General features: G+C 39.9%; 1 protein-coding gene across 3 annotated transcripts in view; it reads right to left on the bottom strand.

Annotated features, from left to right (window-relative positions):
* The window catches only part of phf14 (PHD finger protein 14), a 90599-nt gene extending 71799 nt beyond the window's left edge, over positions 1-18800 (bottom strand). For 2 of the 3 annotated variants that reach the window (XM_034131100.1, XM_034131102.1), the window contains exons 1-4: positions 18694-18800; positions 16212-16322; positions 13998-14809; positions 12066-12207 (exon numbers count right to left, since the gene is read on the bottom strand). In XM_034131100.1, coding sequence (XP_033986991.1) covers positions 12066-12207; positions 13998-14809; positions 16212-16322; position 18694 — 1066 coding nt within the window. In that variant the 5' untranslated portion in view covers positions 18695-18800. The remainder of the gene's footprint in view (positions 1-12065; positions 12208-13997; positions 14810-16211; positions 16323-18693) is intronic. The other variant, XM_034131101.1, reaches the window with a different exon arrangement.
* Positions 18801-26172: the final 7372 nt, after the last annotated feature.

Raw genomic sequence — 26172 nt, 5'->3', positions numbered from 1 at the left:
AGCACAACATTTGATAAATATAAAATATGTTCTATTATCTGAATGAAGTATTGTTGTCTTTGCAGAAATGTCCTGACCTTTAAATGATAAAGAATATCCCGGGCCAAAAATCTATATTCTGCGTTTACACAAACGAATGGACACAGCCTCTATGTGTGACTGTAGTACAGAGACATTTGGTTTCATAGCATCTCAATAAGGAGCAGTTCAATAACTACATGTGTGTTAAAATAAGAGTTTCCTTGAGTCTGACTTTGGCCGGAAATATCTTCAGAAGTTTAAAGCTCTCCGTTCATATCGTCTGGTCAAAAATAAATAGCTGAAAGCTCAATACCAAGCGCACAGAAGAGGATTCGGTACACGTTGATTTTCTTTGGAGATCCGGCCAGAAAATACATATTTTTTTAGTTCTGAGAAAAAATGTCTGAAATCTGAACTTTCACTTTTTCTCTGAATTTTGATTTTTTCTTTGTGAATTTTGACTTTTTGATTAATTTTGACTGTAAATATTCACTTTTTCAACAGAATTCGTTTTTTTCTGAAATGTGAGTTTTTCTCAGAATGTTGAAATTTTTCCAAAAATTCTGCATTTCTTTTTAATTTTGACTTTTCTTTTATCCAGAATCAAATTTTTTCAGATTTTCGGGTGTTTCTTAATTCTCACTTTTTTCACATCATTGAGTTTTTTTCAGATTTTCTTTTTTTTTTTCATGAATTTAATTTGTTTTATGAATATTTACTTTATTACCCCTGAATGTTTACGTTTTCCCCCGGATTTTGATACGTGTGGAAGTCCGGCAAATTTAAATCTCTCCGGTCATATTGTCTGCTAAAAAATGTATTTGCTGAAAGCACAATTTAAAAATTTTACGGAAATCTGAATATTCTCAGAATATTCTCCCTTTTGTCCGGTTGATAGAAATCATACCGATCACGTTGACCGGCACAAAACGCTACTTAAAACCTAATTTAGAATCAAGTATTGTGAAGCTGCAGAGATATCCAGGCCTATAAATAATATTCTACAGACTTAACAAAATATATTTCCTTGGCACAGATCCTCTTAAATAAAAACCACCATGTTCACTTAAAAATATTTTGCAATCATAATGAGAATTAGAATCCAAAAGAGATAATTCCTTCTAATATCGAGAATCATCGCAATTGCAAAAGTCAGTAAAAAATAATCCCAATAAGTTTGTTTTTAAAATCAAGTGAGTTGGCCATATGGTGAATTAATGTTATATGTAGTGTAATGAGCATTATAATGAAAATACTGATGTAAAAAGATGATATAGTAATCCCATTATCAATCAATAAAACCTCATTTAGTTATTTTCTCCACACGATGCAGCCCTATTTGCTTTTCTAACTCTCCAGGAACGTGTATAAAAAATATAGACCTGGTTTTGTGGTCTCAAGCTGTCAATCTTCTGCGGCACAAATTGAACATTAGATAAAAAAATGTAGCCCCAGAGAAGCAAGACGAAGCCAAGCGGGAGAATTTTAATGTTGTCCTCTTAATTTTCTGAGGTTGCCTAAACAATTACTTGGCTGATGTGGTTTCTATGGCAGCTATTACACCAGCGAACGTGCTTCTTGCTACCAATGAGGGCAGCAATCAGTGCTCTGCCTCGCTGGGGAGATAACACTCTAACTCTAATTCAGTCAACCAGCCTTCAGGCTTTTTGAGCTATGGGAGAGACTCACAAATCAAGAGGCGAAATGTTCTGCATGCTGGGGAGGCAGGCGGCCGTGGAAAGCAAACACTGGGGCAGATGGGAGTGTTTACTCAGCTCCACTTTGTTTGGTGGCTTTTTTCTCTGCGTTTGCTGCATTGAATCTGTTCTGATGCTTTTTGCTCTTTCACAAGCCACTGGTTTCTTCTTGAGATCAACTCAAAAAAGGCAGAATCCACCAATCAAGACCCTAATTATTCCACTGGGGCCATTAAGTCGCAGCTGGAAATTATCGTGACCTTCAAAAAACAGAATTGGAGTCTAACGATCCAAGGTTTGGACATTAAGGCTGCACAATTAACCAAAATGCTGCAATATCAAAATCCCAGTAAGCACAACATTTGGTAAACGCAAAAAATGTAGAAATGTCTATTGAAAAATAGTGATTCTTAATATCGTTTGTAGGCCGGGGCTCCTCATCATCAAAAAAAAAAGAAAGGTACATTGACAGCTTGACTTTCTTATTTGACTACTTCTTCTATACTAGTGCAATAATCAAATCCCAGTAAGCACAACATTTGGTAAATAAATAACATGTTCTATTATCTGAACAAAGTATTGTGGTCTTTGCAGAAAGGTCCTGACCTTTAAATGATAAAGAATATCCCGGCCTGAAATCAATATTCTGTGTTTGTACGATGGCTCTTCTCTGATCTACATTAAATCATTGGAACATTGACAGCTTGATTTTAATATTCAACTTCTTACAAGCTTGGATGCTGGAGACTATGGTGGCACAATGTTTCGTAGTTTTTGCGAAATTGCAGCATAGATTATTGCAATATCAGAAATCACAGTAAGCTCGATATTTGAAAATGCAAAATATGCAACAATATCTGAATAAAGTATTGAGCTGCGAAGACGAACGGTATTCTGACGACTTAATGAAAAATCTTTGTTGTTACAGATAGATTTTGAAATTGCAATATCTGTCAATATAATCACAATTAGTTTTTTTCCAGCCCTTTCAAATGCTCATTCTTCTTGAGATCAACTCAAAGACAGAATCAAGCTTACATTTTTTCCACTGGGGCAATTCATTCTCATCTTAATACGACACGATACGATACGATACGATAGGATGATACTTTACTGGTCAGATCAAGTCTGAAATGCTCCTTGCATCACAGCAGCTCCATGTGTAACATCAACAGACACATATCAAGACACAACACATGAAAAACAAACATGGAACATAACAGCAGGATCAGTGAGAGAAAAGCTGCTCAAAGAGCCTTCAGCGTGCATTTGATCAGAATCAGAATCCGGTTTATCACCAGGTAGGTCGACATAACAAATCAAATTAAGCCGTATTTATATATTTTACTCTTATGTGTTTGAGTGATACATTGAAATAGAATGGAATAACATGTTAAATATAAAATATGTGCAGTAACAAAACCAGATATTGGGATTCAGCTCTGTTTGATCTGGGGGCTCTGAACATTTGTTGTGACCTTCAGAAACAGAATTGGTACTCCAACTACCCCAAACATCACCAGTGCCTCCATTTCCTCCCCATCAGAGGCAGGAAAGGGGCCAAAGCTCCATTATTGCTCCACTCAACGTTTATTTTCCTACAGTAAAGGTATTACTGCGATACCTCTGGCAACAGTTGTGCGCTTCATCTCCCCTGATTGGGCTTTGAACCGTGTTAACTGGTTTGAGAACGACCACCATGCTGTTTAACCGCCTTACGGCTGAACCGTGGCACAAATCTCCGGTGTTCCCTTTGAACCCAGATACAAAGCTCAGACCGCTAAGCCACGGGTTGCTGGCTAATATGAGCTAAGCTGACAAAAAGTGATGACTACTGGATATCTTCATAATCCCTGGAGGAAAGATTATCCTTGTCAGAAATGGCGAGCTTGGCAGGAAATACCAAAAAAAAGAAGATGAGGCAAAGGTTGAGTTGACTGAACCGAGAGAAGTACTTTTGACTGTATTGAGGTTTAATAGAAAGACGTGTATGCTTGGCTTCCACAAAGGCTGAATAGACTGCACTTATTTTCTGCTTTTCTTTACTACCCCTCAAAGGGCTTTTAAATATGTCAGCATTCACCCATTCATACAGAGGAAGTATGACCACCTGCTGAAGGAAACATCCACACACTGTTGGCTGGCGGTACAGTGGTGTGCAGAGATGATGTCTTGTTTTAGGCCGACCCGAAAGTGAGTATCGTTAAAGGGTTCCCTCGAGAAATGGGATGTTTCAATTGGATTGCTAACTAACTAACTATTTACATTCTATTCGATGTGTATTTACTTGCACTATTATCTGTTTTATTGTGTTGCTCTGTTGGAAGAGCCTCAGATTTCCATTGTCATATCTGCACTGTCGCTCTGTACAAAGGACAATGAAAGCCTTGAATCTTGAACTACAAACACGTTAAAAAAACCTTTGAGAAGAGGAACCAGAAGTGGTCCATTCACTCTTTGTCACGTGAGACACAAGCGGTTAAGGATCTTGTACAAATATACATCGAAATGTATTGTATAGTGTCATTTAGTTATATTTGGTTACTGTACTCGGTGTCAGATCACTGCCTTTCCATATCTGTCTTTTCAGCTGCTATAGATTGAGTCTGTTGAAAGCTTTGATTCTTTATTCAATAACACAACTTCCTCTTACATTTAGATTTGTTCATTTCTTACCAAAAGGGGATTAAAATGTGGACAATCAAACAATGCATGACTGGGATCAAACCCCCAAAGACTGTTAGACGACGGTACCAACAGCAATATTAAAAACAGGCAGAGTTGGGTGTAACGCGTTACTGTAATAATATTACTTTTGTCGGTAACGGAGTAGTGTAACGCGTTACTTTTATAATTCAGTAATCACACTACAGTTACTAACATTGCCCCGACACGCGTTACTTCGTTACTTTTATAAAATCAGTCATAATCACACTGACAGACAAGAGGGGTTTCCGCCACAGGTTTATATGTACGTAATCTGCGCGACTTGCGCGTCCACATCTCCACGTGCAGTGCTGCATAAACATGGCAGAGTCAGCGATAACTTTCGAGGGGTGGAGGTATGCCCATTATTTTGAGTTCGTCCGAAGAATAGACAGGAATGTGACGGTGAGGTGCAAACTGTGTCCAGGCCAGAAGCTGTTATCCACTGCTGCAAACACCACGTCAAACCTCAACAAACACCTGCAAAGAACACATGCTAAGGTGAAGCTAATAGCTAAGGACCCCCGAACCCAGAGTGAGGATGTGAGTGCGCCGCCGCCGATTCCGAAGCAGCACAAATTAGAATTTGGAGGACCGGTAACCAAAGCAGAGATGGACAGGCTTGTAGCATCCTTCATAGTAGAGGTAATGTTGCCCATTTGCACAGTGGAATCACCATCGCATCGTTCAGAGATATACTGCGCAAAATACAGATAGCAGGAGACAGAGGACAGCCATAGTCAGAGCTATCTGGATCAGTCTTATGCGACAATGGAAACTGAACTAAAGAGAACATTTGAAACTTTAGCAGTCTGCGTGATCTGCCTGTAGGGAGGGGCGGGCCGGCCCTGCGAGTAAAGTAACGAGTAAAGTAACGAGTAAAGTAACGAGTTACTTTATGTAGAGAGTAACGAAGTAGTGTAATATATTACTTTTTTTTTAAAAGTAATATGTAATATGTAATATATTACTTTTTCTTAGTAACGACCCCATCTCTGAAAACAGGAGTGTATGAAGACATATAGTAAAGGGCGGTTGTTTATCCAAAGGATCATCAAAGTGCTCACAATTTGGCAGCAGTGTCTTTCAAAAGATATCTATAAACCGGAGCAATAAGAAGGTGTTTCGATACCAGACTAGCTAACCCTAAGGGATGTTTAGAGCAATGTGTTGGACACACTCTCCACCTTCATTGAAGACTAAATGATGGAATGTCTTTCATCCTCGCCTCCTTTCTGGAGCTGCCAACACAACTCACAATAATACTCACAGGTGGTCCATTCAGTCCATGTCAACGAAAGCAACTTTGGGTGAAGGATCTTGTACAAATATACATTGAATATGTATTGGATAGTGTCATTTAGTTATATTTGGTTACTGTACTCGGTGTCAGATCATTGCCGCAGTTGTATCTGTCTTGTCAGCTGCTATAGATTGATTCTGTTGACTCTTTATTCAATAACACAACTTCGTCTTACATTTAGATTTGTTCATTTCTTACCAAAAGGTGATTCAAATGTGGACAATCAAGCATGCATGGCTGGGATCAAACCCCCAAAGACTGTTAGACGACGGTACCTCACAGACAAACTGAACTACTATATGTCTTCATACACTCCTGTTAAAGGGCGGTTGTTTATCCATAGGATCATCAAAGTGATAAATGAACATCTGACAGAACATCGATGGCTCACAATTTGGCAGCAGTCTCCTACAATTCATTTTCAAAAGATATCTATAAACTGGAGCAATAATAAGGTGTTTCCATTTCCATACCAGACTAGATACCCCTAACCCTAAGGGACGGCAACGTGTTCGACACACTGTCCAACACTATCATCATTAAACACTAAATGATGGAATATCTTTCATCCTCGCCTCCTTTCTGAAGCTGGCAACACAACTCATAAGACACATTATGTTGGGTTTTCCACTCATTAGCCAGCCATCTGTACGTCTATATTTACAGCAGAGTAGGAGTGATTGGAGGAGTGCCAGGCAGCAGCCATGTTGTTAATTGATGGATGAAAGAAATCCCCCAGTTCCTGATTTTAAATGTAAAGATTTGAGGTTATTCTAAAGTCCTCTGTGACGGTAGACCGAAGCTGAATTCGGTATGTTTTAAAAAGAGGCCCGAGGGACACAGGAAAGTTAGTAAAGTCAGACTCAGGAATATCAGACTTTTCTTACGATTGAACTGAACAGAAAAGGGACCAGTATAAGCACTGAGCACATATGGGCTAATGACTATACTAACAGCTCAATTTGAGAATAAAACTTAGTACAGTAACGAAGTATTTGTACTCCACTACTTCCCACCTCTGTGCTTGGTGATGATCAAAAGGCAGACCGGTCGGAAAGCAGGACTCCTGAGCTCTCTGTGGAGAATCTTTCTCTGTGGAGAGTCTTTCTTTATGGACTTGCTGCTGTTTGATCTCTCACCCCTGGTTCGTGAGCGTTTCATGTCGGCCCCTCCTCGTCTGAGAGGGAGAGACGGAGTCCGGACGGTAACAGAACAAAGAGAAGACGCGAAGAAGAGCAGAGAGACGGATACTGACAGCTCCTCTCTCATCTCCACTCAGAGGTATTCTGTTTCCCCTCGTCTTCACCTCCAACAAGAGGCTGTGTGATCTCTGAAATGAGCTGCCGTGTTACGAGACACCTTTTAGCAGGGTGGGATGTCTCTGGAAATACAGATATCGCTACAGATGTCCCTAGCAATACAGATACTGACGTCTCTAGCAATACAATTCTGACTTATCCATCTTGCAAAGAATATAGAGCGGTTACTTTTATGTAGAATCGCCTACAAACGATATTCAGCACCAAAATTCTTCAACAGACGTGTGGATATTCCACTAGTCCATATTACGATAATTCTGCAGCCCCAATTTCCGCTTCTATCCAATAGGATCGTGAGTGTTGCATAGTGATGTCACTATGTTCAGTCTAAAGGCTTTTTTGGTGTTGTGTATTTCTTATTTTCTCTAGGTTTATTGGACACAGACACGGTTCAGATAATGGTCCAGAATCATGTGAAATTGCATATGTTAATTGAACGGCACACGACTTTTGTGCTGGACCCCAATCAAATGCATGCACCTTCCACAAACATAGGAAACACATTAATATATATATTTAAATAATAAGTAATGATACATGTTATCATCATTTCTGACTAATAACTGGTCTGTTTTGTCGCTGAATGGCACTGAAACATGCAGGGGGGGGACTGGAGACATTGTGACTTCATTACCATGGTGAACGCATAAATGCATAATGCAGACATTTTGTCATGTCTGAGACACACAAATTGGAAAAGCAAAGGCATATGTATATTTTGGCCTTTCTGTATGCAGATAAGACAGGTGGAGGAGCGCTAAGGTCTCTTTATTTCCAGTTAATTGTATATTTTAAGGTTGTGATGTATCGTAATGTAAGGAGTGTGAGGAGCAGATTAAGATCTGTACTGTAAAATAAACTACAACTGATAATACACCCTAAATAAACAAGATTGTGACAAGAAAATGATGAGGTATTGAATAAAACCTCCAATAGATACATCCATTAGACCACAAGTACAGGAAGTTTATTACTAGAATATGGTTGGAGAGGTAGAAAGGACCTCCTCTCTCCTGCATACAACTGAGTCTAACTTCCGTCTTTCCAGAGATTAGACACGTCCTAAAGGAACGAAATATCAACCAACCAGACGGGATCATTTTAAATCTGCTCCTAATAACTGTAAATTAAACTACAACTGATAATTAACCCTAAATAAACAAGAGATTGTGACAAAAAAGTACACAGGAACTCAAGCTCATTACTATTTAACTGACCCAAAGCCTTCCTGTCCTTTGAGAGGCAGATAGGAGTCTCACTTCAGTCTTTCCAGAGATTAGACACGTCCTCCAGGAAGAAAATACCAACCAAACGAACTAACGAGATAATTTAAAACCTGCTCCTAATATCTGGTGTCTGTCCGTGGAGAGTTGGTGATTAGGACGGTGTCCACCCTACAGTCTGTGAGTGTGTGTGCGTGCGTGCGTGCGTGCGTGCGTGCGTGCATGTGTGTGTGTGTGTGTGTGTGTATATATCTTCAGACGCTATGGAGCATTAATTGTACAGGTGCGACTCTACGTACATGCTGAATAAAATCCAGCTCACATGTTGACTTTAAAGGTTAACAATTGTAAATATGCAGTAGTGTTCAGTGTCAAATATTTGTATTATAATTCACTTATTATAATCACACAAATTCTGTGTTCTGTATTTAATAATTCTGTGATATTTATTCACTAAACGTTAAAAACCTGAATAGGTCTGAAATCAGTGGGCAGAACCTCCAAAATGCAGTTGTTGTACACAGACGATTATTTTTATGGGGACTTCCCCCTCTTCATATTGTGTCCCTCAAGTTTTCCTCCTCCCTCTTCATCCATGTGTTCCACGGGAGAGGAGTGGAAGTGTGAGGGAAAACTAAATATATGTTAACGACTGATGTGTTATCTGTTGTCAGTGAATAAACGGAGATCGGCTCGACGGTATGCTCGGGTCTCATCCTAAAAAAAAAACACACAACGCAGACACCGCGCGTGTGCGTGTGTGTGTACATGACAGAGGTGTGTGTGTGTGTGTGTGAACATGACAGAGGTGTGTGTGTGTGTGTGAACATGACAGAGGTGTGGGTGTGTGTGTGTGTGTGTGTGTGAACATGACAGAGGTGTGCGTGTACATGACAGAGGTGTGTGTGTGTGTGTGTGTGTGTGTGTGTCTTAGACATTCTAACAATCCTTCTCAAAGGTGTTCACTGCTTCAGGGCGAGACCCTGTTACACATCAGCCAATCACAGAGATGCTAGAGTGTCAATGCAAGTTTTTTTTACGTTATATCATGTGTGAACATGTGCTAGTTATTTAATTAACACAGAAAAGTCTGTTAACTGTCAGTATTCAGTCGTTAACAATGTGGGGGAAACTTCTGAAGCAATTGGAAACAGGACTCACGAGGAGAGCTGGAGCTTTGATGGCAAACACTGACGGTTTATTTGGAGTTACGGCCGGAGTATTGACGAGACAGGTGGTGTGTCACGAGTTGACACAGCGGTTGCCAAACCAATTCTGAAGAACTCTTTCTGTAGCTCGATGTTTTAACTAGTTCAGAGTGAAATAATCAACATTCTTTATCAGTGAGACTAAAGCAATATGGACCCTGAATCTAACTAGAGCTCTCGTCCATAGGAAAGAATGTGCGCCAGGGAACCTACGTCCCTGAACAGTAAACGACCTCATGGCGGCTTGTGCTCGGTCATAGACTGGCAACAACAACGCGCCCAAGCTGCTCCTCCTTAAGAGAGATAGCAGCAGAACCCCAGGCCGTAGACCTATGCCGTGGGAAAGGAGACAGTGAGAGGAGAACATGATGAACTGTGTCGAAGGTTGAATACCTAAGCAAATTATTCCCTAACAAATACTACAGTAATATACAACGCTTAGTCAGGTTTTGGCCGGTCTGAATCCTCGTGAAATTAATCCTTATGGTTTGTTTTCCATTCATTTGGATCAGTTTCATAGTGTCCATATTACAGAACACCAAATAAAAGATATGTATGTACTGAGGGATGTGTAATAAAGAGGGTCAATTCTCAATTTAGTTTATTATGAAGAACCAGCGATGTGATTAAATCCGTTTCCATACTTAAAATTCATATTCTTATCAAGAACCAATACATAAACCACCAACACCAATGCATGTGTGGCTCAGACTCTTATAGTTTAACATCTATAAAAGCTTCATTATTGAGGTGCAACAAGGGTGAATTAATTAATATATGAAGTGATTGAGAATTAGTGGCGTCACATTGATCCAATTTGCACGGTCCCAGTCTCACAGGGTTATTGATCCGTTTCCTACGCACTCATTTTTTGAAGTCAAAGACAAATACCTGCACTGATTTTAGAGGCTCTGCATGAATCCACACGCTTTTGAGTCATTATACCCCGTGAAATGTAATCAGATTACATTTGTCTGTGACGCAGTAATTACAGTTATAAGCAGGATATTATCTAGTTACTGCGTGCTCGAGTCATGAAATGTGCGGTGTGTGATGTGTCCTCTGATTTGAACTAAGTTTCATGCCTCGAGCATCTTCCTTTTAGCTGCCATTGACTCCCATTAAAGCAAAAAGGGTTATGATCCTCATATAACTGCCTACTGGGAATTGGTAGAGGGATGACATTTGGTGTGAGGGATGGTCTCTTCCCACTGCTTATGTGCACCAAGTTTGCCGTTTCTAGCTGCTTCTTTCGCGCTACACTCAGAGTTCATGGACGAGGAGACGGAGGAGAAAGTCTCATAGCAGAGATAAACGGGATGGTTGCGGCGAACATCGTGGAGGAAACGTCGCCCGTTTGGACGGAGGAATCGCCATCTTTACAAGACATACTGAGCCGTGTTCATGCTCAACCCTCTGACTGCTTTTTGCATACACGTCTGCACAGCCCTCTACTTTAAAATACAATACCCTGTAGTTTAAAATATAATACACTACAGTTAGCCATATATACTCACTGTCCTATGTGTTCTTGTTTTTTAGCTTTTAAGGTTCTTTGTATAGTTACATTTAAATTTGGTGTAAACACTTGTCTTTAGCATTACTTTTTGAATGCTAAATTGTGTCTAAAGCCCTTTAATAGTGTTTTATTGTCAGAGTTTATAGATGTGTTAACTTCACGGTCTACTGTATATTTCCTACTTTTTAAATGCAGCTTTAATTTTATTTTGAGATGTTGAATTTCTAGTATTTTTTATTTCTACTCCTTAATTTCTACTTATGTGCAATGCCTTGTTTTGTTGTTTTTTATGATGCTGCTATGACCGTGATATCAAGTCAAATTCCTCGTATGCGTCACCCTACCTGGTAATAAACCTGATTCTGATCTTATCTGATGCTACAGAGTCCAAAAGTAATGTCACTAGTAGTGTAACTCATTACTTCCAGCAGTGAGTAACTAGTAATGCATTACTGTCGTAGAGTAACTTCCACACTCACCCTCGTGCACGGTACCATTATCCTTACACATTTCCTTTTTTTTTGTACCTACTTTGCAACTTATATGTTCAGGTGATGTTACAGAGTCCATATGTAATGTAACTAGTAGTGTAACTCATTAATAATAATAATAATACGCTTATTACTAATCTATATATCATTACTTCCAGCAGTAGTAATGTGTAATGCATTACTTCATTGAGCAACTACCCAAAAACATGGTTCACTGAGAAGCTGCACACACTAGTCTGTGTTGGATATGGAGTGTGTGTTACATGTTGTGTTACATGTTGTGTTACATGTTGTGATCATGTCTGTTGTGTGATTGTGACGTGCTATGTGTGACATGTATGTAGTCACGTGTGTTGTTATTGTTCTCTTTTATCCTTTCTCCTCTATCTACTTGTCTTTCATCCTTTCTTTATAACTAATGCTCTCGATGTATTGTGATTTTAAAAAGGTGTCTATTATCATCTGGAAATAAGCAATGTTTGCTAAAGCTGCCCCATTTACTGTTTTCTGTGACAGTTGATTAATGGGGACTGTCCACGACACTATACACAGATAAACTAAACTAAACTAAACCTCACCCTCGTGCACGGTCACCCCGCAGTTGTCACACTGAATGATCTCGTCTGCGTCCTCGCTGTTGTCTCCCAGACAGACGCAGCAGATCAGGATGTGCTGAGCCGTCCAGGTCTGAGCGCGGTCCAGCAAAGCATCCTGGGAAATCAGAAACAGAGACACAGTAAAGCCACTTATCAACATTGGTAAATCCCACATACAATGCTCATGGAGTCACTGCGCTAAGTCCAATTCTCCTGGAGTCACTGCGATAGCATCCAAACCTCTCGTTGGATTATATGCGGCTGTTGTTTGGAGTGCAAAGAAGCCAAATACCTCATTCATGAGCAGCGGTTTATAAAAGGACTATAATGTGGGGAGGAAAGATTTAGTTTAGTTTCTCTCACTGAGAACAAAGAAGGGGGAACAAGAAGTCTGACCGAATTAAACTAAAGTATAATAACACAACTGTGACTATCAGGCTATATCATATCAGAGAAAAGGTAAACAAGACAGTCTGAGTAAGCTGCTGTTACTACAATTAACACTTTTCAACTGAACTGGAAAAAAGTTTGTGGACCGATTGTGAATTTTACAGATTTTCCCAAAACAGTTTTCTCACATTTAAGAAGCTGACACTACTGAAAGCTAACGGTACTGAAAGCTAACGGTACTGAAAGCTAACGTTACTAAAAGCTAACACTACTGTGAGCTAACTTTACTGAAAGCTAACGTTACTGTTAGCTTCCATTACAAACAGCTTCAGCTTTTCCCAAAATGTTTCTGTCTACGGCGGCAATGGTCTAATTGATTAGTTGTCTAATTGCTGCTGCCCTTATGGTGAAATTAGCTAGAAATCTGCTGTATGCCTGCTCTCTCTCTGACATCTGATATCTCTGTATGATTTGTAACGGTCTGTTGCATTTATATATAGTTTTTTCTCTATAATTTCACTTAAAACTGATGTTCATTTTGCACTAGATTTCTAAAAATGCGTAAAATTCAGCTATTCCACATGCTATTTCTAGGGATGCTCCGATCGATCGGCCGCCGATCGTTATCGGCCGATATTCACTCTCTGCCGATCGATCGGTGCTCTCTATAAAGGCCGATTAGGAGAGCCGATGACATGACATAAAATACATGACACTTTTCTCTGTGCGCGGCAAAAGAAGCTCGCCAAAATGGCTTCACCGGTCTGGCAATATTTTAAGGTGTCCGAAAATGACAATAAAATAGCGGTATGCAACGTGTGTGTGAAGCAGAAATCCTGCAGCTCCGCCAGCTGTGACGGACCGGTGAGCGGAGCAGAACACACACTAAGAGTTAGACCTAACACACTTAGCTATTTTATCTACCTCTGGAGCAAGCTAAACTAGTTATACATATATTTATTCTTCACTGTCGGGTCACTCATTACTGGATCAGTGAGCTGCAGGAGATACCGACAGGCTGTCAGGAGAGAGAGAGAGGGGAGAGAGAGAGAGAGAGAGAGAGAGAGAGAGAGAGAGAGAGAGAGGAAAAGAGAGCGCTTCCGCTCTTTTCTCCCGTGTTATTATCCAAAGTTAATGAAAACTTGAATAATGTACTTCATTTGAATGTAATAATTATGTTGGTTGTTGTTTGTGGAAGCGCCAGAGAATGAGCCCCATTAACTGAGTTTTAAACATCACTTTAAATGGAAGATCCCCATAGGCCCCGCCCACTCGATCGGATCGGCGATCGGTATCGGCCGATACTGATTCCAGCGATCGGCCCCAAAATTGGCGATCGGAGCATCCCTAGTTATTTCATATAGACGGAACATGCTGTAACCTGATGGATCACTATTGAGTTTTAAAATGTGTCTATGGATCCACAAAACTAGACTGTCTCGTCTTTTCAGTGCCATTTCTCAAAAGACGAGACAGCAGAACAACATGCTGCAGCACAAAAATACAACATGTCCTTCAACTCACCTCGTTGCTCTTCCCCTGAGACATGCTGTCATTGGTCAGCTCTTCATCGAAGGCATTGCTGCTCTTCGTCTTCTTCTTGGGTTTCTTCAAGTCTTTGTCACTGTCACTGCTAGTATCTTTGTTGTTGTTACTGTTCTCCTGCCCATCCTCCTTGTCATCATCGTCATCATCATCATCATCATCGTCGTCGTCGTCATCATCATCATTATCATCATCGTCATCATCATCGTCGTCACTAGCGCTGCCTCCCTCCTCCTCCTCATCTCCTCCTCCTTTCTGACCCCCAGTCTTTCCCTTCTTCTTCCCAACGCTCGGTCTCCAGTCGTTGTCGTCCTCGCTGTCGTAGTCGTCCATTTCGTTCAGATCCTCCATGGTGGTGAAGTCCAGAAGAGGTCGGTTCCTCCTGAAATTCCACTTTTTCGTCTCGGTTTGATTTTCCTCCGTGTTTCCAGACGTTGATTCGGACTCCGGCTCTTTTTCCAGGTCTTTTTCCAGGTCTTTTTCCAGGTCTTTTTCCAGGTCTTTTTCCAGGTCTTTTTCCGGCTCTGGACCGGACGTTTTCTTGCTCTTCCGTCTGCTTTTAGTCGCTGGAACAATAGGGGTTTCTTTCGTGGATCCATCGGAGGAAGAAGGCGGTTGTTTTGATTTGTGTTCCTCTTCCGTTAGATTTTCGTCCGCTGCCAAGTCTTTGGCTTCGTTCTCGTCGATAGCTTCGTCTGCAGAGCCGGCGTTTTCTGAGTCGCTTTCTGATCCGGCGGCGCTCGCTTTGGATCCCTCCTCTTCATCGCTGCCGTTTCCTGTGCCGTCAGATCCTAGAAGAGAATAACAAATAACAACAACAAAATCAAAACAGAGAACAAATGAGATCGTCCTGAAAGTCCAGAGGCCTGTACTACGAAGCCGGATTTTCTCTTAGCCGCTAACTTCAGGGAAGACTCTGGGTTTCCGGTCCTACGACGCTGGTTCTCTTTTTAGCGGGCTAGATCTCCATGGTAACTTATGCTGAACGGCTAACCTGCTCCGGAGCAGGTTAGGTTGCAGGATAAGAGATCAACTCAGTGAAAGCACCGCCTGCTGACCAATCAGAGCTCCGTGTGCGGAGTTTAAAGCTATCAAGTCATATTACAGGATAGAGGAAATACAGAAAAACTGCCGTTGCAGGAAAGACGGCTGGCCAAAATCAACTGACTGTGTGAACGTGAACATTAATAGAATATCCCCTCCCATCTTCAGAGCAATCTGACTATTATAACATTAGCGTTAAGAAAGCTTACTTAAATATCTGCCACAACATAAGTAACCGGATCAGAGTAACATTAAGTACAGTCCGCGACACTGTGAGTGCAGACGTCGATGTGTCCCATTATCATTCATATCATATCACATCATAATGTATCATATATTTCCTTATTTGAGTCAGCTTCTTGAGCCGTATCTGGCCGTGCAACACTCACAGTGTCACATACTGTATGCAGAAGTATTATTTTAAGCAACACATTAAGTTGACGAAACACTCGAGTCAAATGTAATTAAAGTCAGATCCACTCGTGTCTTGGACGGGGCAGTGATTTCATAAACCTGTTAATGTACGCATTCAAACACTTTTTCTGTTACCAGCTGTATTCACCTTGCAGCTGCAGCTATGTGGCTTTGATCCTGGATAAAGTGTTTAAGTCATGGATGTTTAAAGTTTAACTTCTTCATATTTGACTAATATTAAAGTTCACTTTTCATTCAGGAAGCATGACGCTGCGCTGTCAGTACGCTTCTCCATGTTTGTGATTGGTCAAATGTTGCTAACCCCGCCCCTTTCATGTGAACGCGCACCTAACTGGATAGGGCAAAGCTGGCTTGAGTTAACGAGTTGATAATTGTTCAGAAAATGCAAAAAAAGGCGTTTAGATAGATTTGAAATTTTCCAAATTTTTCTCATTTTGCAAAGAAATGGTTCAAATTGTTTAAACTAAACATGTATTAGATGTTGGTAGAGGTTGATGTGATGGTAGGGCTGCAAAAAAAAGGATTTATTAGATTATTTTAACTGTTATAAGAGTTGAAATCAGATTCTCAATATAAGAGGGAATGATTATTTTTGAAACGTTTAAAAATATATATATATTAAAATGATCATGATGTTATCTTTTAAGATGTGTCCCAAACAAGTGGTTAGGGTTATGTGAAATCCAATAATGCCGCTGATGTCTTCCTGTTTACCTGTGGCGTCGCCCACTTCAAAGTCACTGTCGTCGGAGCTGTCATAATCCAAGGCGTCCAATAGGGAGGCGGCGAGGGGCTTCACCTGCCGCCGCTTCACACCTCGGTCCACTGCAAACACAGAGTTAAAGTTAGCTGGGAATGTCTATATAATATCCTGCTTTATTCAAAAGATTCAAAGGTTTTATTGTCATATGCTCAGCAGCTACAGTGTAGAAATGGAAATTAAATTCTTCTGACCTGAGATCCTCCAACAATGCAACATATATAATAAAATACAACAATTAAAAATAGTGCAAGAAGTCTATATACATGTAAATAGAATATTATATATATACAAGAACAGAATATGAAATTAAATAATGTACATTAAGACTAAATTAAATACGGTTTACCTATCTATCTATCTCTCCATCTATTTATCTATATCTATCTCTCTATCTGTCTGTCTATCTATCTGTCTGTCTATCTATCTGTCTGTCTATCTATCTATCTATCTATCTATCTGTCTGTCTATCTATCTCTCCATCTATCTCTCCATCTATTTATCTATCTATCTATCTATCTATCTGTCTGTCTATCTATCTGTCTGTCTATGCTATTGCACTGATAACAACCTGTAATTAAAGCGTTGCCTGAAGCTCCCACACATAACAGAGAGAGAGATGTCCTCAAAGCATTGAATGGATACTGATTGTATAAAACAGACTGTCAAAGGAACATTAATTCTGTCTTTAAATATACGTATATCAAGGACTGATATGTCCATAATTAGATGACAAGCTTTATCTCTGGGCTGAAGCAACAATCTCTTTGATTAGTTTACGTAACTTCATCATGATGAGTATAACTTTGTTAAAACATGTATGTATATTTATCATAAAGCTGAACAAGAAGTGGAACTTATGTGATATTCATTTTGGTATTCTAGGTTATTGTGGCGGGGGAACAAGTCTGAATCTACTTCAAAGTTTTAGAAACGTTCAAGCACCAAGCTCGTAAAGTAGACAACGGTATATCCCACTTTAGATCTAGTGCAAGATTGTGTTTCATATTGCTTTTAAATACGTAAACAACCAAGGGCACCATATAGTTCAACACACAGTAGGAAACCTTGTAGAAATACAGCTAAGAGTCTATGCCACCACATCTCTGCATCACTCTAATGTAAGGATTCAGGTTTTTTAATACACTAACAAAGTTCTTCTGCCTCCAAAACCTCACTTAACCTCGTGTTCACAGCACATTCAAGCAGCACTAGATCTATGTGCAGAATAAAAATGCAACCTATAAAAGTGTCTTATATACCAAAACAGATCACTTTTCTGCATGTATAGGAAGCAGGTTAACATATACATCTGCTAATCTATGAAGACAACAAGCTCATCTTATTCTATTTTACATATACTTTACTATAGTTACAAGATAGTTGTAACATCCCTTATTGTTTTAGGTCTTCTATATTATGTTGCATTGTTGAAAGAGCCTAGGACTTCAGATGTTCATTGCTATATCTACACTGCAGCTGCTATTCATAAGATGATAAAACCTTTGACTCTTGAATCACCGAGAAAGGCATCAGTCCTAGTTTCAGATTTGAGGTCTCATCACATCTACTGGTGTTTGTTTACATCATGCAGACATTAACACAGACCACTGTGACTTCATTAAACATGAATTAAGCCCTCCAGCTTTAATAACAGGCAACATTGAAGATGATATATTAAGATGAGATTCATTTATATTTGATCTGTATTGACTTGCACTATTTTATCTGTTTTATTTGTGCCATGTCCTATATTTATATGTTGCATTGTTGGAGGAGCCTGTGACGGAAGTTTTTCATTGACATATCAACACTGTAGCTACTGTACAAATGGCAATAAAGCCTTGAATTGAATTGAAATAAACGCTCCTCATGTGCAAACTGCAGCTGTTAGCATAGAGTTAGCAAACAAAGGGCACTGCTGCAACAATAACGTGACCAAAATGCTAGAAAATGCTTGAAAAACTCAGACAATACCTAACCACACAGATTCCCTCTCATCTAACACGTAAATGCATGCATACTAATCCCGTAAAACATCACACTGACTGGTTTACTGCAGCTGCACCTCCTCACATCCTTCAGCTACTTAGCATAAGAGCTATCTGTTGCTAACATTAACATTAGCCTCTCCCGTCAAACAGACGGCTTTGTTATGCAAATCATTAACTCCACTTCACACATATAAGCACGAGAACATCATCACAGGTTAGAAAAGCAGTTTACACTGATAAAAAGAGACGGGAAAAGGTGCAAAAGCTGCGCTAAACACACGTTAGCATCACATGCTAATCACACAGCTGGGCTAGCCGTTAATTAGCCGTTAGTTAGCCGTTGGAGGCAGCGAAACAACGCTGTTAAATCCGATTGAACTTCACAATAATTGCGGTGAAAGTGAGAGGAAATAGAGAGGAAAGAGACATCATGATAACTCACTCTTGTGTCTGTTTTCTCTCCTGTTAGCCTGTTAGCAGCAGCTCTCCTGTTAGCCTGTTAGCATCAGCATGAGGACAATGGAGCTGTGACGTCAGCCTGATGTTGTTGCCATGGGGACAGATATATGAGGAGGATGCACTGCAGAGGAATATATGATAAAAACAGGTAATAAATAAAACCATGTTGCTTATTAAAATAACATACTGTACCTACATATTGCAGCCTACTTGCACAACATAACAGGACATATTTAACTGCACCTACGGTATGTTTCTGTCCCTTTACTAGATATTACAGAGTATTATACATGGTTCTGTATATGTTATAGTGTGTAGATACTCCTCTGAATATTTGTCTTTTCTACTGAGAATAGCCTATGTATATTTTGTTTTAAATGTTTATGTTTATTTCTATTGTATTTCATTCTATTATTACTGCTGTGACATCCATCATAAATGAAGTATTGGTATTTGTCTAACTAAGAGTTAGGAGCATAATTAAAACAAGTTATAAAGAAAAATAAAGAGTTATATCACAAAACAATAAAACATGAACAGTGATACCACTAAAATGACCCCAAACTAAAAGCCAAATTAAAAAGATAGGTCTTCAATTTACTTATGGAGTTTGCTGAAGATCCAATCCATTACTGAACAACAATTAAAAACACGTCTGCATCACTCTCAGTTTTTAAGAAAAGCCTAAAGACCCTCCTGTTCTGCACCAACATGTACTGACTGTCCTGGTTTTCTCTTTGAACCTTGTATTCTCTGTTTTTAAATTAAGCTCCCTAGGGTTCTACGTCCTGCTTTCTAAAAAAACTCTCATTGAATTGTGAAGCACCGTGAGATGATGTTGTGTTAAAGGTCCCATGTCATGGCCATTTCTACTGATCATAATTCCATTGTTGAGGTCTACTAAAATAGATCTATATTGTTCAATGTTCCAAACTCACATTGGTTTCTCATACAGCATCTCTGTATAGTATGTGTATTCACTCTCTGTCCTAAACGGCTAGTTGGAGCTCCTGCCCCCCCCCCCCCCCCCTCCCTGTGAGCCCAGTGGCCGTCTGCGAGACAGCGAGACACAGCCCGAAACACTCACACACCCGCACCCTGGCTGACGTTAAGTCACTCTTCCCAAGAAGTAAACAATGGAAAAAGAGAAATCTCCAACGAGGTGTTCTGGGGCAGCATAGACAGGTCTTTTCTGTGTTATGCTGCGTTCACACCGGACGCGATGCGAATATTCGCTTCGCTCCAATCGCTCCTATCGCATCGCTCTAAACTCTCGAGTTTCACCGCGGCTGCCAGCTGTGTTTACTCGCATCATTCAAACAAGACGCGCTGGCTCGGGAGCTACAACTACAACAAAATGAACATATTTTACCGTGATTAAATTGTAATACATGTTTCTAAATGATGCCGAAGTAACAACATACTGATACCGGTTTGTAAAAACCATGAATTAATGCTTGACAAGTCTGCAGACAGACGGCAGGCGAAAAATCTTTTAAAATGCTTGTTTTCTGAATGAAGATCGGGTCGACCAGGCTAAGCTAACGTTGTATATGCTCATTCCACACTCATAACAACGGTCTACAGACATAAATAAACCAGCGACTGTATTCACCATGACACAGACAGTCTGTGGTTTGTACTTGTTTAACTTGTGTCTAGTTTCTGAACAGATATGAGGAGCTGTGAGCTCTGTGTGCTAACAGCTAACGGCTGATGTTGGATGTTGTGTGGTTGAACGTCAGTGACGGCAGGCTGAGATCCTCACCGCTGATTGGCTTCCGCGAGAACGCGTCACGTGAATTTGACGCTCGAGTTGAAAAAATTGAACTCTCGCGTTTAACGCGGCACCGTTCAATCGCCTCAATCGCGTGATTCGCGCCGCGTCCACTGCTTCATGCGCGCCGTCGGAGCGAATTCGCGTCTGTCCGCGTCTCTGCATTGACTTTACATGTAATCGCGCCGCCCCCAAACATCGCATCGCGTCCGGTGTGAACGCAGCATTAGAGTTTTACTCGCTACAGGGTGTACTTTGAGGGTTTGTGACTCTGCAGACCGTTTACATGCAGAAAAAGCTACATTACACACAAGGGGACGGGTAAGAACTGGAAAAGCATGACATGGGACTTTAAGACCCTCCTTTTCCGCACCGAGTTTTACTGACTGTCCTGGTTTTCTCTTTGTACCTTGTATTCTCTGTTTTTAAATTAAGCTCCCGTGTTCTACGTCCTGCTTTCTAAAAAATATGTTTCGTAGATCATTTTTAACTCTCATTGAATTGTGAAGCACCTTGAGATGATGTTGTGTTAAAAGTGTGCAATACAAGATAACATGTATTATTATTATTATTATTATTATTATTATTATTATTATTATTATTATTATTATTATTATTATTATTAAATTAAATGTTGCACTGGCTTTTAATACTAGTTGAACACAACATTTTGATATTTGTATGTGTTTTTATATGTTTCTAGTTATTGTGCTTTTTATATTGTTTTTAATTATTGTTTTATTATTTTACTCCTATTGTGTTATTTTATATTTGTTCCCTGTACAGCACTTTGGTCAACTGAGGTTGTTTTAAATGTGTTATATAAATAAATAAAGATTGAGATTGTCACCTGCCTCAATGTTAAAAAGTGCTGCTTTTACTTCCAATAAAACTCTGTATTAACTTGTAATCCAGTGAGTTGTATTCTGTTAATTCACACCTGGCCTCACTAACATTATCACAGGGACTCCAACACTATCTGGATGCATCATGTAGTAAACGATAAACGCTGATAGTGATGATGATGATGAAGATAGTGATGATGAATATGATGATAGTGATGATGAATATGATGATGGTTATCCTCAGTGTTTTGATGCCCTGATAAAAACCTCCTCTGCAGCACAAAGCGGGGCCATTTATCTTCTGCAGGACCGTTGTCTTCGTCCCTTTTGCTTCGCGGCGCCATCCGTCTTCCCCTCATCGAGCATCAGGATCAATCCCCGCTCATTTATTTTAATCCTCTCTTTATTTGCTAAGCTGGCAAAGTCAGTGGAGGACAATGGAAACAAAGCTGGGGGTTTGAAAATGAGCCAAAAGTACGAAGTTATGCAACTGATTAACTCAAAAAGAACATTTGCAGAAAATTACAAACAACTGCATATTAGGGATCTTTTCAGTACTCAAGATCCTCTAATCTGAACCAAAGGTTGGCAATTTGAGTACCAAGCTGTTTTTAACATGTCTCTTAAAGGTGGGGTAGGTAAGTTTGAGAAACCGGCTCGAGATACACTTTTTGTTATATTCCATGGAATGCTCTTAACATCCCGATAGCAATGAATATCTTCAGTGCTTTGACAAAAAATCCATAAAAAAATGTCATCTGTGGAAGCCGTAGTACTGTAAAAAGCACGACCAATCATTTTAGCCGGCCCGGCTAAAATAACTGGATGGCCTACCTGCCTGTCAGCCTTCCATCTGTGCACAAACTTATCTCGTGCCCTCATTGGTCACGTGCGCGTTCGTGTGTGTTGGAGGAGGGGCTCTGTAAGGAAGTGGGAGATTTCTTCCGGCTGTGTATTTTCAAATTCTAGCGATCTCGAGCCGGTTTCTCCAAAATTACCTACCCCACCTTTAAGTTCTGTTAAATGTTTTCAAATGTCAACACAAACTTTAAAGAGTCCTCTCTTGCTGATGTTCAGGTGTATATCAGTAGTGTCTCTACTTTAAAGAGTCCTCTCCTGCTGATGTTCAGGTGTATATCAGTATGTAGTGTCTCTACTTTAAAGAGTCTTCTCCTGCTGATGTTCAGGTGTATATCAGTATGTACTCTACCTTAAAGAGTCCTCTCCTGCTGATGTTCAGGTGTATATCAGTATGTGGTGTCTCTACTTTAAAGAGTCCTCTCCTGCTGATGTTCAGGTGTATATCAGTATGTAGTGTCTCTACTTTAAAGAGTCCTCTCCTGCTGATGTTCAGGTGTATATCAGTATGTAGTGTCTCTACTTTAAAGAGTCCTCTCCTGCTGATGTTCAGGTGTATATCAGTATGTAGTGTCTCTACTTTAAAGAGTCCTCTCCTGCTGATGTTCAGGTGTATATCAGTATGTAGTGTCTCTACTTTAAAGAGTCCTCTCCTGCTGATGTTCAGGTGTATATCAGTATGTGGTGTCTCTACTTTAAAGAGTCCTCTCCTGCTGATGTTCAGGTGTATATCAGTATGTAGAGTCTCTACTTTAAAAAGTCCTCTCCTGCTGATGTTCAGGTGTATATCAGTATGTAGTGTCTCTACTTTAAAGAGTCCTCTCCTGCTGATGTTCAGGTGTATATCAGTATGTAGTGTCTCTACTTTAAAGAGTCCTCTCCTGCTGATGTTCAGGTGTATATCAGTATGTAGTGTCTCTCCTTTAAAGAGTCCTCTCCTGCTGATGTTCAGGTGTATATCAGTATGTAGTGTCTCTACTTAAAGAGTCCTCTCCTGCTGATGTTCAGGTGTATATCAGTATGTAGTGTCTCTACTTTAAAGAGTCATCTCCTGCTGATGTTCAGGTGTATATCAGTATGTAGTGTCTCTACTTTAAAGAGTCCTCTCCTGCTGATGTTCAGGTGTATATCAGTATGTAGTGTCTCTACTTTAAAGAGTCCTCTCCTGCTGATGTTCAGGTGTATATCAGTATGTAGTGTCTCTACTTTAAAGAGTCCTCTCCTGCTGATGTGCAGGTGTATATCAGTATGTAGTGTCTCTACTTTAAAGAGTCCTCTCCTGCTGATGTTCAGGTGTACATCAGTATGTAGTGTCTCTACTTTAAAGAGTCCTCTCCTGCTGATGTTCAGGTGTATATCAGTATGTAGTGTCTCTACTTTAAAGAGTCCTCTCCTGCTGATGTTCAGGTGTATATCAGTATGTAGTGTCTCTACTTTAAAGAGTCCTCTCCTGCTGATGTTCAGGTGTATATCAGTATGTAGTGTCTCTACTTTAAAGAGTCCTCTCCTGCTGATGTTCAGGTGTATATCAGTATGTGGTGTCTCTACTTTAAAGAGTCCCTCTCCTGCTGATGTTCAGGTGTATATCAGTATGTAGAGTCTCTACTTTAAAAAGTCCTCTTCCTGCTGATGTTCAGGTGTATATCAGTATGTAGTGTCTCTACTTTAAAGAGTCCTCTCCTGCTGATGTTCAGGTGTATATCAGTATGTAGTGTCTCTACTTTAAAGAGTCCTCTCCTGCTGATGTTCAGGTGTATATCAGTATGTAGTGTCTCTCCTTTAAAGAGTCCTCTCCTGCTGATGTTCAGGTGTATATCAGTATGTAGTGTCTCTACTTTAAAGAGTCCTCTCCTGCTGATGTTCAGGTGTATATCAGTATGTAGTGTCTCTACTTTAAAGAGTCATCTCCTGCTGATGTTCAGGTGTATATCAGTATGTAGTGTCTCTACTTTAAAGAGTCCTCTCCTGCTGATGTTCAGGTGTATATCAGTATGTAGTGTCTCTACTTTAAAGAGTCCTCTCCTGCTGATGTTCAGGTGTATATCAGTATGTAGTGTCCTCTACTTTAAAGAGTCCTCTCCTGCTGATGTGCAGGTGTATATCAGTATGTAGTGTCTCTACTTTAAAGAGTCCTCTCCTGCTGATGTTCAGGTGTACATCAGTATGTAGTGTCTCTACTTTAAAGAGTCCTCTCCTGCTGATGTTCAGGTGTATATCAGTATGTAGTGTCTCTACTTTAAAGAGTCCTCTCCTGCTGATGTTCAGGTGTATATCAGTATGTAGTGTCTCTACTTTAAAGAGTCCTCTCCTGCTGATGTTCAGGTTTTTTAAGCTAAAACGATCTAACTGTTTACTGTATTGTGATTCAGAAGCACAGAAAACACTCTAGTCATTTACAAAAGGACAAATGAAGTGCACACACATCCCGTATACCAGCGTTACCCTCAGGCCATTTACTCCGAGGGCAGGATGAAATGCGACGGGCGATAAAAACTCCATGTTGGCGACTTTAGTGAAGAGTGATTTAAGGAGGAAGAGTTTTCTCCTCTGATATCAGTCAGCTCGATGAGCCGCAGGACAGAAGCAATTACACGAGTCGGAATAACACAGGAAATAAAAACATTACTATAAAGACGCTGTGTGACGTGTGAGCGTTAAAACCTCATCTGAAGAGGAGTAATTGCATTGTGTGTTATTTATGAATCGTGAGGTAAACACGTCTGTAAACACCTCCACCTCCACCTTCTTGCATTTAAATTGGAATATTTATCTGTACATATAGTGTAAATCACATGACTTCATTTATCTTTCATGAGTCTCTGCCTCTACAGTTAGTATTTGTGCAGAAACTGAATTGTATTTCTGCTTGGCTGCCGACGCCTCGCTGTATAAATGTTAACGTGCAACCAATTACATCTGAGACATGCAGGACAAATGATATTTAAAGAAGAGTCGTTTTCAGCTCTCACTGAGATAAATCTGAAGATGCAATTTAATGAAGATCGAACAAAGTGTTTTTGTGTTTGTCTTTTTTAAACGTTGGTTGTAAAACAGAAGCTCCGGGACTCCTAGATGAGGCAAGGGATATACAAATTAAGTAACTGTACTTCATTGACTCTAAAATGTACTAAGTTAGACTAGTACAATATTTATAACTCTCCTCTTTGTGCGTAGAGTGTAGAAATAGATCTGTGTAGCCTAGCCTAGCTTAAAACAAAAACAGCGCTGTCTTAATTTGCATACTTCTGTATTTTCTCTTGCTATTTTGAGTGCCAAGAAGTGCATTTACGCTAAGAAATATTGCTAAATGCACTATACGTACCCTCATGGTGCCTTTATAACGGTCAGAAAGTGTGTGAAAGAGTGTGTAACGCTGGACACACTCGAAGACCGCCATCTTGGCTACGTAGCATTAGCTCAAGTGAACTCCGCACTTTACAAATAAAAGTTAAACATGCTGCTGTTTCTTTCTGTAGTTGATAAAGATACAGATATACTCTCGTCAAAAAGAAGCCAATGTTAATTGTAATGGGTTAGTAGAGCAGTGTGTAATGATTTAGTACAACAAACAATAATGCTGTTAGCTAACAAGCTAGCTAATGGGCTAATGGGCAAATCGGCTAGCTAACAATAATAATCAATTTGATTTATAAGCGCACTTTTCATTCGCGTGAACAAAACTCAACGTGCTACAGAGTAAAAAGGCTGAAACAAAACAACAAAAACAATTAAAACAACAGAATAAAAACAGTGACATTTATAAATGTGGGGGTTTTAAAAATCTAGTAAAAGGCTATTCTAAAAAGATGCGTTTTTGTTAACAAGCTGGATAACAGCAGCCATTTGCGTTTTGAGACAATGCTACGATATTCACACACTAAGTACACAGTACAAGTATTCACTGTGTACAATAAGGCAGTGTAGGCTACTAAGGAAAGTATCCAAAATTAAGACAAACCATGCAACCCAGTCTCACGGCATT

The sequence above is a fragment of the Trematomus bernacchii genome, unplaced genomic scaffold (assembly GCF_902827165.1).
Source record: "Trematomus bernacchii unplaced genomic scaffold, fTreBer1.1, whole genome shotgun sequence".
NCBI classification, from domain to species: Eukaryota; Metazoa; Chordata; class Actinopteri; order Perciformes; family Nototheniidae; genus Trematomus; species Trematomus bernacchii.
The sequence above is the reverse complement of the archived record's forward strand: the minus strand, read 5'-3'. Positions and strand labels throughout refer to the sequence as shown.